This window comes from Pezoporus flaviventris, unplaced genomic scaffold (assembly GCF_033815535.1).
Source record: "Pezoporus flaviventris isolate CSIRO_AGI_PZ_B2104156 unplaced genomic scaffold, CSIRO_AGI_Pfla_v1 ptg000554l, whole genome shotgun sequence".
Lineage (NCBI taxonomy): Eukaryota > Metazoa > Chordata > Aves > Psittaciformes > Psittacidae > Pezoporus > Pezoporus flaviventris.
In genome coordinates, this window is record NW_026893101.1 from 1 (window position 1) to 14,212 (window position 14,212).

A 14,212-nucleotide genomic window follows, 5' to 3' on the forward strand; every position below is an offset into this window, starting at 1 on the left:
TGGGGGAGGCAGAGGTGGTACCAATGGCAGCTTGTCACAGTTGCCATGGCAACCACCCCCCCTCCCACCTCCACCACCCGCCCCGCCCCTCTCCTCGACGCACCGCTCTCCGATTGGCAGCCGTGCGGAGGGGCGTGGCGTAGCGCTCTCCCATTGGCAGATGCGCGGCGGGGGCGGTGCCAGGCGCTCGGCGGGCTCTGGAAGGTTCCGGCTGCGCCTCAGTGAGGCGGCGGCGGGGCCGGGATCGGGACCGGGTCCGCGATCGCGATCATATCGCGACATGGGCAAGGACTATTACCGCACGCTGGGGCTGCCCCGCGGCGCCTCGAGCGAGGACGTGCGCCGCGCGTACCGGCGGCAGGCGCTGCGCTTCCACCCGGACAAGAACAAGGAGCCCGGCGCCGAGGAGCGCTTCAAGGAGGTGGCCGAGGCCTACGACGTCCTCAGCGACCCCAAGAAACGGGGAGATCTTCGACAAGTACGGGGAGGAGGGTAAGCCATGGGGCAGCTGTGGGGCTGGCAGTGGGGGAGGCCTGGGGCTGGCAGTGGAGCAGTGGGGCAGGCCACGAGGCTGTCAGTGGGTCGGCCATGGGGCTGTCAGTGGGGCAGGCCTGAGGCAGGCAGTGGGGCAGGCTATGGGGCTGGCAGTGGGGCAGGCGGTGGGACTGGCAGGCAGTGGGCAGGCGCATGGGGCAGGCCATGAGGCCGTCAGTGGGGCAGGCCTGGGCCTGACATGGAGCAGGCTATGGGGCTGGCAGTGGAGCAGGCCATGAGGCTGTCAGTGGATCAGCCGTGGGGCTGGCAGTGGGGCAGGCTACGGGCTGGCAGTGGATCAGCTGTGGGGCTGGCAGTGGGGCAGGCTATGGGACTGGTAGGCAGTGAGGCAGGCAGTGGAGCAGTGGTGCAGGCCCATGGGGCAGGCCATGAGGCTGTTAGTGGGGCAGGCCTGGGCCTGACATGGGGCAGGCTATGGGGCTGTCAGTGGAGCAGGCCATGAGGTAGTCAGTGGGTCAGCCATGGGGCTGGCAGTGGGGCAGGCTATGGGGCTGGCAGGCAGTGGGGCTGGCAGTGGGACAGTGGTGCAGGCCCACGGGGCAGGCTATGAGGCTGTCAGTGGGTCAGCTATGGGGCTGTCAGTGGGGCAGGCCTGGGCCTGACAGTGGGGCAGGCTATGGTGCCGGCAGTGGGGCTGGGTGCTGGGCCATGGAGCAGGTAGCAGTGGGGCAGGCTGTGGGGCTGGGTGCCAGGGCATGGAGCAGGCAGCAGTGGGGCAGGTTGTGGGGCCAGCAGTGGGTCAGTTATGGGGCTGTCGGTGGGTCAGCCATGACCCTGACAGTGGGACAGGCTATGGGGCCAGCTGTGGGGCTGGGTGTCAGGCCATGGAGCAGGCAGCAGTGGGGCAGGCTATGGGGCCGGCAGTGGGGCAGGAGCCTGGGGCATGCTGGAGCCGGCTGGGCCTGTTGGGGCCTGTTAGGGCCGTCAGCGGCGTCTGTGCCCGAGTAGAACCGGTTCCCTCAGCGCCACCGCCCCACGCTCTGCCCCACACCCAGCCCCAGCCCCATGCCCTGCCCCATAGCCTGCCCCACAGCCAGCTCCATGCCCAGCCCCACACCCTGCCCCACGCCGGCATTCAGCAGGGATCCTGTCACTAACCTGCATTCCCTTCCCTCCATCCCTGTCCCATCCTATCCTTCCATTCCTTTCCCTCGGTCTCCTTCCCATCTCTCCATCCCCATCCCCATCCCTCTACCACCTTCATCCCCTTACCTCCCCCCCATCCCCTCCTCCCCATCCCCTCCCCCCCATCCCCCTCCCCCCCATCCCCTCCTCCCCATCCCCTCCTCCCCATCCCCTCCTCCCCATCCCCTCCTCCCCATGCCCTCCCCTCCATCCCCTTCATCCCTTTCCCACCCCTTCCCCCCCTTCCCCCTCTCCCTGTGCCAGGTCTAAAGGGGGGCACCCCCAGCTCGGGCCCCGGGGGGGTCCCCAATGGCCCCACCTTCACCTACACCTTCCGGGGGACCCCCACGCCATGTTCGCCGAGTTCTTCGACGGCCGCAACCCCTTCGACACCTTCTTCGTGCAGCGCAACGGCGACGATGAGGACGAGGAGCCCTTCACCACCTTCCACGTGGGCTTCCCCCGTGCCCGCCAGGCCGGCGCCCGCCGCCAGGACCCCCCCGTCCTCTACGACCTCAAGGTCTCCCTCGAGGAGATCTACAGCGGCTGCACCAAGAAGATGAAGATCTCCCACAAGCGCCTCAATCCCGACGGGAAGACGGTGAGGAACGAGGACAAGATCCTCACCATCGAAGTGAAGCGGGGCTGGAAGGAAGGCACCAAAATCACCTTCCCCAAAGAAGGAGACCAGACCCCCACCAACATCCCCGCTGACGTCGTCTTCGTCCTCAAGGACAAACCTCATGGGGTCTTCCGAAGGGAGGGCTCCGACATCGTGTACCCGGCCAAGATCAGCCTCCGGGAGGTGGGCGCGTGGTTGGGATCATGGTGGGAGGGAGCATCAAGGATCAGTTGATCGTGGTCATGGTGGGGATGGCGAGACTGGATTGGTTTGAAGGGGACATCAAGGTTGGGTCGGTCTCGGTCACAGTGGAGACGACAAGGTTGGGTTGAGTCTTGGTCATGGTGGGGACATCAAGAATGGCTTGGTCTTGGTCATGACAAAGACAACAGGATGGGTTTGTCTTGGTCATGGTGCAGATGACAAGGTTGGGATGAGTCTTGGTCATGGTGGGGACATTAAGGTTGGTTTGGTCTTGGTCATGGCAAAGACATCAAGGATGAGTTGGTCTCGGTCATGGTGCAGATGACAAGGTTGGGTTGCATCTTGGTCATGGTGGGGACATCAGGATGGATTGGTCATGGTCATGGTGGGGATATCAAGGATGGGTTGGTCTTGGTGATGGTGCAGATGACAAGGTTGGGTTGAGTCTTGCTCATGGTGGAGATGTCAAGGTCGGGTTGGTCTTCATGGGGGTATCAGAGCTGGGTAGCTCTTGGTGTGGATGTAGTGGGTGAAGGTTGGTTCTGGCCATGGTGGGGAGGTAGTGGCTGAAAATTGGGCATGGTGGGGACATTGAGGTTGGGTTCGTCTTGGTGCTGGTGGTTGGCTCCGTTGGGTGCCAGTTGGCTCCATTGAGTGTGGTTGGTTCCATTGGGTGCCGCTTGTCTCCAGTGGGTGCAGGTTGGCTCCATTGAGTGCTGGTTGGCTCCATTAGGTGCTGGTTGGCTCTGCTGATTGTGGTTGCCTCAAATGGGTGCTGGTTGGCTCCATTGGGTGCAGTTGGCTCCATTGGGTGCTGCTCGTCTCCTTTGGGTGGTGTTCAGTTCCATTGAGTGCCGCTGGGCTCCACTGGCTGCTGGTTGGTTCCGTTGGGTGCCACTGGGCTCTGTTAAGTGCAGTTGGTTCCGTTGTGTGCCATCCTTCTCCATTGGGTGCCACTGGGCTCCATTGGGTGCCGGTTGGCTCCATGGGGTGCTGGTTGATTCTGTTGGATGCCATTCAGCTCCATTGAGTGTGGTTGACTCCACTGGGTGCTGCTTGGCTAAATTGGGTGCTGGTTGGTTCCATTGGGTGCTGGTTGGCTCCATTGGGTGCTGGTTGGTTCCCTTGGGTGCCACTTGGCTCCACTGAGTGTGGTTGGCTCCACTGAGTGTGGTTGGCTCCACTGGGCGCCGTTTGGCTCCATTGAGTGCTGATGGGCTCCATTGGGTTCCGTTTGGCTCCATGGGGTACTGGTTGGTTCTACTGGGTGCCGTTTGGTTCCAATGGGTGCTGATGGGCTCCATTGGGTTCCGTTTGGCTCCATGGGGTACTGGTTGGTTCTACTGGGTGCCGTTTGGTTCCAATGGGTGCTGCTGGGCTCCATTTAGTGCTGGTTGGCTCCATTGGGTGCCGGTTGGTTCCATTGGGTGCTGCTGGGCTCCATTGGGTGCTGTTGGGTGCCGCTGGGTTCCATTGGGTGCCAGTTTGTTCCATTGGGTGCCGCTGGACTCCGTAGGGTGTCGCTGGGCTCTGTTGGGTGCCGCTGGGCTCTATTGGGTGCCGCTGGGCTCTATTGGGTGCCGCTGGGCTCCGTTGGGTGCCGGTTGGCTCCATCGGCCGTCGCTGTCCCCGCAGGCCCTGTGCGGGTGCACGGTGCACACGCCGACGTTGGACGGCCGCACCATTCCCATGGTGTTCCAGGACATCCTGAAGCCCGGCGTCAAGCGGCGCATCCCGGGCGAGGGCCTGCCCCTGCCGCGCGCCCCGGAGCAGCGCGGGGACCTGGTCATCGAGTTCGAGGTCAAGTTCCCAGACCGGATCCCCCCGGCATCCCGGAGCCTCCTGGAGCAGATCCTGCCCCTCTGACCCCGCCCCCCCCATGGGGCATTTGGGGCCAGCCCCACACACACAAACAAGAGGCAGGCAGGGGCATGGGGGAGCCCCCTCTGCCCCATTGGAGCTCATGGGGTGGCCCCCACACCATCATAGGGTCCATATGGAGGGTGCTGGGGGAGGGCGTGTCCCCCCCCCAACTCCATCTAAGGGGTCCTGCTGGTCCCCCACTATCACAGAGTGGGGCCTGGGGGTCCTTAGGGGGTGTCCCCCCCCCCATCTTGAGCGTCATGAGGTGTCCTTAGGGTGTCCTATATCCACTCTCTTGGGATGTTCCCTCCACCCCATCTTGCTCATGGGGTGACTTCAGGGTGTCCCACCCCCCCTATATTGGGGTCCTGGGGTCCCATCCCCCCCCAACCCCATCTATGAGGTCCTGGGGTGTCCTTAGGGTGCCCACCCCCCCTTCTCTCTGCTCTGGTGGCCTTGGGGTGTCCTTGTCCTGTGTCCACCCCCCCATCTCTGTGCTCTGGGCGGGGGGTTTAGGGTCCCCCGCTTGGGGGTCGTGGGGTTCACTGCCCCCCCAATGATTTAGGGGTCTCCAAACTCCATTATAGGGGTCCCCATGCCCTTGCCCCCCAATTCTTTGGGGTCCCCCCATCTTCTTCCCCCTAATTTGGGGTCCCCCCATCATTCCCCCACTTTGGGGTCCCCCCCATCCTCCTCCCCACCTTCATTCTCCACCCCATTTGGGGTTCCCCCCTCCCTCATCTCATCCCTTCCCCAGTTTGGGGTCTTCCCCCCATCATTTCCCCCCCTTGCTCTCCCCCCCCCCCATCATATCCCCTCCTACTTGGGGTCCCTCCCATCCTTCACCCCCAACTTTGGGGTCCCCCCCATCATTCCCCCCATTACCCCCCACTTTGGGGTCCCCCTCGGAAGGGGGAGGGGCATCACAGTATCCCCTCCCCCCCTCCCCCTTTACCCCCCATCCCAATCCATGGGGGACCCCCCATTGAGTGGGGGGTGTTGGGGGGCCGCGGGCGGCTCTGGAGGGGGTCAAGGGGGGGGGTCTATGGGGGGGCGGGTCCCTCATATCCTTTGGGATGAATCCGCCCGGAAAAGGGGCTGTTCCTGCCGGAACTCTCGTGGCTTTGTATAAAGCATCAAACCTGCCCCCGGCTGCGAGCTTTTTTTTGGGGGGACCCCAAAATGGGGTTTGGGGACCCCCAGTGTGGGGGTGGGAGCCATAAATGTGGGGTGAGAACCCCCCAAATTGGGGTCTGGGACCCCCAGTTGGGGTCTGGGGTGTCCAAATGGGGACTGGGACCCCCAAAATAGGGTCTGGGACCCCTAAATTGGTCTCTGGGATCCCCAAATGGGGACTGGAACCCCCCAAATGGGGTCTGGGACCCCCAAAATAGGGACTGGGACCCCCAAATTGGGGTGTGGGGGCCATAAATGGGATCTGGGACCCCCCCAGATGGGGTTTGGGAGCCATAAATGTGGGGTGGGACCCCCAAATTGGGGTGTGGGAGCCATAAATGGGGTCTGGACCCCCAAATGAAGACTGGGACATGAAAATGGGGTCTGGGAGGCTCAAATCTGGGGTGAGACCCCCCCCACTGGGGTCTGGGACCCCCAAATTGGGGTTTGAGACCCCCAGATGGGGACTGGGACCCCCAAAATAGGGTTTAGGAGCCATAAATGTGGGATGAGACCCCCCAACGGGGTCTGGGACCCCCAAATTGGCATTTGCGACCCCCAAAATAGGGTCTGGGACCCCCAATTTGGGGTGTGGGAGCCATAAATGGGGTCTGGGACCTCCCTAAATGGGTTTGGGAGCCATAAATGTGGGGTCGGACCCCCCCAATGGGGTCTGGGACCCCCAAAATGGGTCCTATGCCCCCAAAGGGGTCTGGGACCGTGGGTCCTCCCGCCCGCCGTGGGGCGCAATTCCCGGTACCGCCCACCCCGGGGACTCGGAGCTCTCGCTCCTGATTGGCTGTGGGCGGCCCCACCCTCGGGGGAATGCGAGGCCGGGCGCGCCCACCGCCCGGAGCGCAGGGGGGGAGCCCTTTCCTGCCCACGCCACCTCCCATTGGTCAGCGGGGCTGGGCGGCGGCGCTGATTGGTCAAAGGGCACTTTGGCCCCGCCCTCCCGGAAGTGTCGCTCCGGCTGCAGCGCCCGGCGGAGGGTCCGGCGGTGAGCGCCGGGGGGGGGAAGTTCGGGACAGGGGGGTTCGGGGGGGTCCGGAAAGAGCCGAGGGGTTCCGAGGGGGTTCCGAAAGGTCCCGGGGAGGTTCGAAGGGATCCCAAGGGTCTCGGGGGGGGTCCGGAAGGTCCCGAAGGGTCCCGGAAAGACCCGAGGGGGCCCGAAGGGTCCTGGGGAGGCTCGGAAGGGTCCGAAGGGTCCCGGAGAATCCCGAGGGATCCTGAATGGTTCCGGAGGGTCCCGATCGGGTCCGAGGAGTCCCGAAGGGTCCGGTGGGGATCCGAAGGGTCCCGGAGAGACCCGAGGGGTTCTGAAGGGGTCCGGAGGGTCCCGATGGGGTCCGGGGAGGCTCCGAAGGGTCCGGGGGAATCCGAGGGGTTCCGGGGGTCCCTGGTGGGGTCCGGGGGGTCCCGAAGGGTCCCGGGGAGGCTCCGAAGAATTCCGAGGGGTCCCGGGGGGGTCCCGAAGGGTTCCAGGGAGTCGTGAAGGGGTCCGAAAGGTCCCCTATTGCCCCTCCCCGTGCCTCACCTGTCCCCCATTGACCTCCCATACCCCCCGTTGCCCCGCGTTCGCCTTATTCCACCATTCCCCCGCTACCCCCAATTCCCCATTACTCCGTTGCCCCCATTACCCCTCATTCAAACCATATATTCCCCCCCTCCATTCACCCCCATTCACCTCCACCTCCCTTCACCCCCCTCCATTCACCCCCATTTATTCACTCCCCTCTATTCACCTGCATTCACCCCCATTCACCCTCCTCCATTCCCCTTCATTCACCGCCCTCCATTCACCCCCATTCCCCCCCTCCATTCACACCCATTTATTCACTCCCCTCTATTCACCTGCATTCACCCCCATTTCCCCCTTCCATTCCCCTCCATTCCCACCCATTTATTCACGCCTCCATTCCCCCCTTTCATTGCCCCCATTCCCTCCCTCCATTCCCCTCCATTTCCCCCCATTCACCCCCCTCCATTCATCCATTTACCCCCATTTATTCACTACCCCCCCATTTCCCCCCATTCATTCCCCCCTCCATTTACCCCCATTCCCCCCCATTCATTGCCCCCCCAATTCACCCCGCTCCATCTCCCCCTCCATTCCCCCATTCACCCCCATTCATTCATTCCCCCCATTCATTCCCCCCTCCATTTACCCCCATTCCCCCCCATTCATTGCCCCCCCAATTCACCCCGCTCCATCTCCCCCTCCATTCCCCCATTCACCCCCATTTATTCACTCCCCCCATTCATTCCCCCCTCCATTTACCCCCATTCTCCCCCCCATTCACCCCCCTCTCCCTTCCCCCCCCACAGCTCCCCATCCTCCTCCCCTCCCGCTCCGCGCCCCCCCCCCCGCTCCCCGCCGATGCCGCTGGGGCTGAGCCGCCGCAAGAAGCCGCCGCCGCTGGTGGAGAACGAGGAGGAGGCGGCGGGGGGCGGCGGCGGCGCCGGGGGCAGCGGGGCCGAGGCGGGGCCCGGGGGCAGCGGCGGGGCCGGGGCCGGGGCCGGGCCGGGGCCGGGGTCGGGGCCGCTGCGGCCGCGGCTCGCGTTCCACACGCAGCTGGCGCACGGGAGCCCCACGGGGCGCGTGGAGGGGTTCAGCAACGTCCGAGAGCTCTACGGCAAGATCGCGGCCGCCTTCGGGATCGCCCCCGCAGAGGTGGGGGGGAATGGGGATGAATGGGGGTAATGGGATCCTTTGGGGTATATGGGGTGAATGGGGGTAACGGGATCCTTTGGGGTATATGGGGTGAATGGGAGTAACGGGATCCTATGGGGTACATGGGGTGAATGGGGATGAATGGCGGTAACGGGATCCTTTGGGGTATATGGGGTGAATGGGGGTAACGGGATCCTATGGGGTATATGGGGTGAATAGGGATGAATGGGGGTAATGGGATCCTTTGGGGTATATGGGGTGAATGGGGGTAATGGGATCCTTTGGGGTATATGGGGTGAATGGGGGTAACGGGATCCTATGGGGTACATGGGGTGAATGGGGATGAATGGCGGTAACGGGATCCTTTGGGGTATATGGGGTGAATGGGGGTAATGGGATCCTTTGGGGTATATGGGGTGAATGGGAGTAACGGGATCCTATGGGGTATATGGGGGGAATGGGGGTAATGGGATCCTATGGGGTTCATGGGGTGAATGGGGATGAATGGCGGTAACGGGATCCTATGGGGTATATGGGGGTGAGTGGGGATGAATGGGGGATGTGGGAATGGCGATGAATGGGGTAATGGGGATGAATGGGGGATGTGGGAATGGCGATGAATGGGGGGAATGGGGGTGAATGGGGGATGTGGGAATGGCGATGAATGGGAGGAATGGGGATGAATGGGAGAAGTGGGAATGGGGATGAATGGGTAATGGGGATGAATGGGGGAAGTGAGAATGGGGATGAATGGGGAATGGGGTCCTATGGGATATATGGGGGAATGGGGGGAATGGGGATGAATAGGGGGAATGGGGATGAATGGGGGCAGGTTGGAATGGGGGTAATGGGGATGAATGGGGTGAAGGGGGGTGATGGGGGAATGGAGACAATAGGGGTGAATGGGGATGAATGGGAGCAATGGGGGAATGAGGGAATGGGGGTGATTGGGGAATGGGGACAATGGGGGAATGGGGAGAATGGGGCAATGAGGGAATTGGGGGAATGGGGGTAGTGGGGTGCTGGGGGGGTACCTGAGGGGCTAATGGGACCCACCCCACTGTGTCCCATTGTGGTGTCCCCCTTGTGTCTCCCATTGTGTTTCACATGGGGGCTGCCCCATTATGTCCCATTGTGTCTCCCATTGTCCCCATTGCCTCCATCGCCCCCATTTTCCCCATCACCCCCATGCCCCCTTCACCCCCACCGTGCCCCATTGGCAGGTGATGTTCTGCACGCTCAACACGCACAAGGTGGACATGGAGAAGCTCCTGGGGGGCCAGATCGGCCTCGAGGACTTCATCTTCGCACACACGCGGGGCCAGCGCAAGCGCGTCGAGGTCTTCAAGTCAGAGGAGGCGCTGGGGCTCACCATCACCGACAACGGCGCCGGCTACGCCTTCATCAAGGTGCCCCCGGGGGGCGCTGTGGGGCGGGGGGCACCAAGCGGCAGTGGGGTGGGGATGGAGAAGGTCAATGGGTGCTATTGGGGGGGCATAGGGGGATGTGGGGAGCCTTGGGGGCATCTCAGAGGGTACCAGGGCAATGGGATGGGGATGGAGAAGTTGAATGGGTGCTATTGGGGGCATAGGGGGATGTGGGGACCCAAAGGTGGTCCCTGAGCTGCCCTGGGGGACCTGGGGACCTCCTGGGGTCTATGGGGACATCTTGGGTGGCCATTGGGACCTCTTGGGTGTCTATGGGTGCCCATGGGGACCATTTGGGTGGCTATGGGGCCCTGTTGGGTGTCCATGAGTGCACAGGGGGTCTCTTTGGTGCCTATAGGTGCCCATGAGGCCCTCTTGGGTGCCTGTAGGTGGCCATGGGAACCCTTTGGGTGTCTATGGGTGGCCATGGGGCCCTCTTTGGTGGCTCTGGGTGCCCATGGGGACCTCTTGGTGGCCATGGAGACCCTTTGTGTTTCTATGGGTGGCCCTGGGGCCCTCTTTGGTGCCTATGGGTGGCCACGGGGACCCCTTTGGGTGCCCATGGAGCCCCCCCGTGTCCCGCAGCGCATCCGCGAGGGCAGCGTCATCGCCCGCATCCCCGTGATCGGGGTCGGGGACGTGATCGAGGCCATCGATGGACGCAGCCTCGTGGGCGCCCGGCACTTCGAGGTGGCCAAAGTGCTCAAGGAGCTGCCCCGCGGGCGGACCTTTGCCCTGCACCTCACTGAGCCCCGCAGGGCCTTCGGTGGGTGCTCAATGGGGGGTCCCAATGAGCGGTTCCCAGTAGGAGGCAATAGGACGGTCCCAATGGGAGGCAGTGGGGGTGTCCCAATGGGAGGCAGTTGGGGGGTCAAAATGGGAGGCAATGGGAGGTCTCAATGGGAGGCAATGGGAGGGTCCCAATAGGAGGCAGTAGGGGGGTCCCAATGGGGGGGTCTCAATGGGAGGGGCACAATGGGAGAGAATGGGAGGGGTCCCAATTGGAGGCAATGGGAGGGGCCCAATGGGACGCAATGGAAGGGGGCCCAATGGCAGGAGTCCCAATGGGAGGCAATGGGAAGGGTCCCCTCAGTTGCACTGGGAGCCCCCCCAGCCTTCCCCCCCCCCCCCCCCGCTGTGGGGTCAGGGCTTGGTTTGGAGCCCACCCGGGGAGCGTCCCCCCCCCTGACCCCCCATTTCCCTTCCAGACATGATCGCCCCAAGGGCAGGGGGGGGCCGAGGGGGGGGCACTCCCATGGGCTCCGGTCGGGGCACCCTGCGCCTGCGCGCCCATGGCCCCCCCACCCTCGAGGAGCAGGTACGGAGACCCCCATCATGGGGACCCCCCAATATCCCTGTTCCCCCCCCATCATGGAGACACCCCCCCCATACCCCTGATCCCCCCCATCATGGGGACCCTCCCATATCCCTGACCCCCCCCATCATGGGGATGCCCCCATACCCCTGACCCCCCCCATCATGGGGACCCCCCCCCATATCCCTGATCCCCTCCATCATGGGGACCCCCCCATACCCCTGATCCCCCCATCATGGAGACCCCCCCCCATATCTCTGACTCCCTCATCATGGAGAGCCCCCCTATACTGGGGACCCCCCCAACCCCTCTGTGCCCCCCCCAGCCCTCAGCCTTCGAGGAGCGTGCAGTGGCCAAGGTGGACGATTTGCTGGAGAGTTACATGGGCATCCGGGACAGCGAGCTGGGTGAGAGCCCCCTCCACAGCACCCATGGGTGCTAGGACCCCCTCATGGGACCCTTCTATGGGACCCCCCCCATGGAGCCCCTCTAATGGGTGCTGGGATGACCCCCCTTGGGACCCTTCTATGGGACCCCCCCCAATGGGTGCTGGGCCTCCCTCCCATGGGATACCCCCATGGGACCCCACTAATGGGTGCTGGCACCCCATCAATGAGGCCCTCCAATGGGACCGCCCCCAATGGGTGCTGGGACCCCTCCATGAGAATCCCCCCATGAAGTCTCCCCCATGGGACCTCCCCTAATGGGTGCTGGCATCCCCATGGGACACCCCCCCCCCCCCCATATAATCCCTCCTAATGGGTGCTGGGACTGGATCCCCCCATGGGAACCCTCTATAAGACCCCCCCCAATGGGTGCTTGGACCCCTCCATGGGACCCCCCTCTAACGGCTGCTGGACCCCCTCCACTGTCATTCCTGTATCCCTGCAGCCGCCACCATGGTGGAGCTGGGCCGGGATGCTCCGGACCCGGATGCGCTGGCGCAGGCCCTGGATTCCCAGCTCGGGGACTTCGCCTTCCCGGATGAGTTCGTCTTCGACGTCTGGGGGGCCATCGGCGATGCCAAAGTGGGGCGCGGATGAGGGGGACCCCCCCACCATGGACCCCCATCAAGACCACTACAAACCCCCCTCCCCCCCTTAAATGGGCCCCCTCAAAAAGCTGGACCCCCCTCAAAAACTGCTAGAGATGGGTGCCCCCCCCCTTAGCACGTTCCCAATGGATGCTTCCAACCATGCCCCCCCCCCAAACTGGGACCACCCCCCTCATTGGGGGGGCGTCTCTATGGACCTAAAGGTGCCCCCGCCCCCAATCCACCCTAGGGCTTGAAGCTTAACCCCCTCCCCTTATTGACCCCCCGTGACACTAATGCCCCCCCCAGGGTGATGGATGAGGGTTCCCCCCCTTTGAGCTTTGCTATGGTGGGGGTGGGGGGACTGGAGCTGCCCTGTGGTGCCCCAATGAGACAGGACCCCCCCTCACCCCCCGGTGCCAACCTGAGCCCGTCACTGACCCCCCCCATCGCACTGACTACCTCGGGGGGGCACAGCACAACCCCCCCCCGGTCACTGTGTCCCTATTGGGGGGGGGGCAGTTACGGGGGGGGGGGGGGGGCTTGTGTCATTCCCCCCCTCCCCCGGGGCTTATTTTTGTATCTGCCACTAAAGGTGATTTTACCATAAAGAGGAGAATTTGGGGGGGGGGGGCACGCGGTATGGGAAGGAGCAGAGGCCACTGATGCTGGACGCCATCGGTGCCGGCATCGTCTGCTGGACTGGGGGCATGGAGCCGTGCTGGGGGCTCCGGGGGGGGCTGGCAGAGGATCCACTCATGGCAGTGCCTCCTTGAGGTGTAGCCCCCCGCTTGCTTGGCCCTGGCACAGCCGTGGCCCCCGCTCGTCCGCCCCACAACCCGGGAGACGCTGGTGCGGGTGTCCCAGCACGTGAGGGGGCCGCCGGTGTCACCCTACGGGGGAGAAACGGGATGAGGATGGGGATGCGGATGGGTGGCCATGGCAATGCCGAAGGGGACCGCTGCTGTCACCCTATGGAGGAGAAGGGGACGGGATGGGGATGGGTGCGGGTGCCCATGGCCCGTTCGGGGTCCCTGGCTCCGATCTCCCAGCCTCGATCCCGGTCGGTTCCGGGTCCCCCCCCCGGTTCCCCTCCAGCCGCGCTCGGTGCTTCCTTCCTGAGTGCTGACACCAGCGCCGTCCCCTTGGTCCTCCTGCGGTGGCCGCAGCGGGACCGGGTGGGACTGGATGGGCAATGAACCGGTCCAAACGGGTCCAAACTGATCCAAACGGGTTCAAACCTGTTCAGACGGGTCCAAACTGATCCAAACCGGTCCAAACGGGTCCAAGCTGGTTCAAACCATCCAAAGTGGTCCAAACCTGTTCAAACCGATTCAAACCGGTCCAAACTTTTTCAAACGGGTCCAAACTGGTTCAAATGGGTCCAAACGGGTCCAAACTGGTTCAAGCTGGTCCAAAGCAGTTCAAACAGGTCCACACCTGGAGCAGGTTCGGGGTCCCGGATTCCCCTTCCTCGTCCCTGGCTCCGACCTCCCAGCCTCGATCCCGGTCGGTTCCTGGTCCCCCCCCGGTTCCTCCCCGGCCGCGCTCGGTGTTTCCTTCCTGAGTGCTGACACCAGCGCCATCCCCTTGTTCCTCCTTCGGCGGCCGCAGCGGGACCGGACGGGACCGGACGGGCAATGGGGCCGGACCCGCTCCCCCTCCTCCTCCTCCTCCTCCTCCCAGGTCGGTTCCCCCCGCACCGCGCTCCCCGGAGCCGGGGTTTCCCGGTGCCTGACCCCGGTTCCCACCGCAGGAGCCGCGGCTCCTCCTCCTCCTCCCCTCGTGCTCCTGCTCGGCACCGACGGCCCCCCCCGCATCGGCTGCTTCGCCCCGAAGCGCTTCTCCGGTAGCGCCTTCGAGCTGCTGGCGGCCGGGTCCCGGGCCCCGGTGCGGAGCATCCCGGCCGAGCCGCACCGGCACACGGCCGAGTTCACCCTGGACGCCGCCGCCGCCGCCTCCCGCTGCTACTGGTGTCGGTACCGGAGCCCCAACGGCAGCGCCTGGGAGACGTCGGAGCTCAGCGAGGGGATCGCGGTGACTGGTGCGGGATGGGGATGGCATGGAGATGGGATGGGGATGGGATGGGGATGGGATGGGGATGGCATGGAGATGGGATGGGGATGGCATGGAGATGGCATGGAGATGGGATGGGGATGGCATGGAGATGGGATGGGGATGGCATGGAGATGGGATGGGGATGGGATGGGGATGGCAT

At 64.2% G+C, this 14,212-nt stretch overlaps 2 protein-coding genes across 2 annotated transcripts; both read left to right on the forward strand.

Annotated features, from left to right (window-relative positions):
• The first annotated feature begins 280 nt into the window (after window positions 1-280).
• LOC133263967 (dnaJ homolog subfamily B member 1-like) lies at window positions 281-4,380 on the forward strand. Its single transcript, XM_061443856.1, is given in 5 exon segments — window positions 281-463; window positions 465-492; window positions 1,945-2,013; window positions 2,016-2,485; window positions 4,142-4,380. Coding segments are annotated over 5 exon segments (981 nt in total). The 3' UTR covers window positions 4,373-4,380.
• A 3,529-nt stretch (window positions 4,381-7,909) lies between these two features.
• GIPC1 (GIPC PDZ domain containing family member 1) lies at window positions 7,910-12,012 on the forward strand. The gene is made up of 6 exons (XM_061443866.1): window positions 7,910-8,219; window positions 9,443-9,628; window positions 10,232-10,412; window positions 10,855-10,964; window positions 11,287-11,368; window positions 11,853-12,012. Exons 1-6 carry the CDS (start codon window positions 7,926-7,928, stop codon window positions 12,002-12,004), a joined length of 1,005 nt encoding a protein of 334 aa, XP_061299850.1. The 5' UTR covers window positions 7,910-7,925; the 3' UTR covers window positions 12,005-12,012.
• The last annotated feature ends 2,200 nt before the right edge of the window (window positions 12,013-14,212 follow it).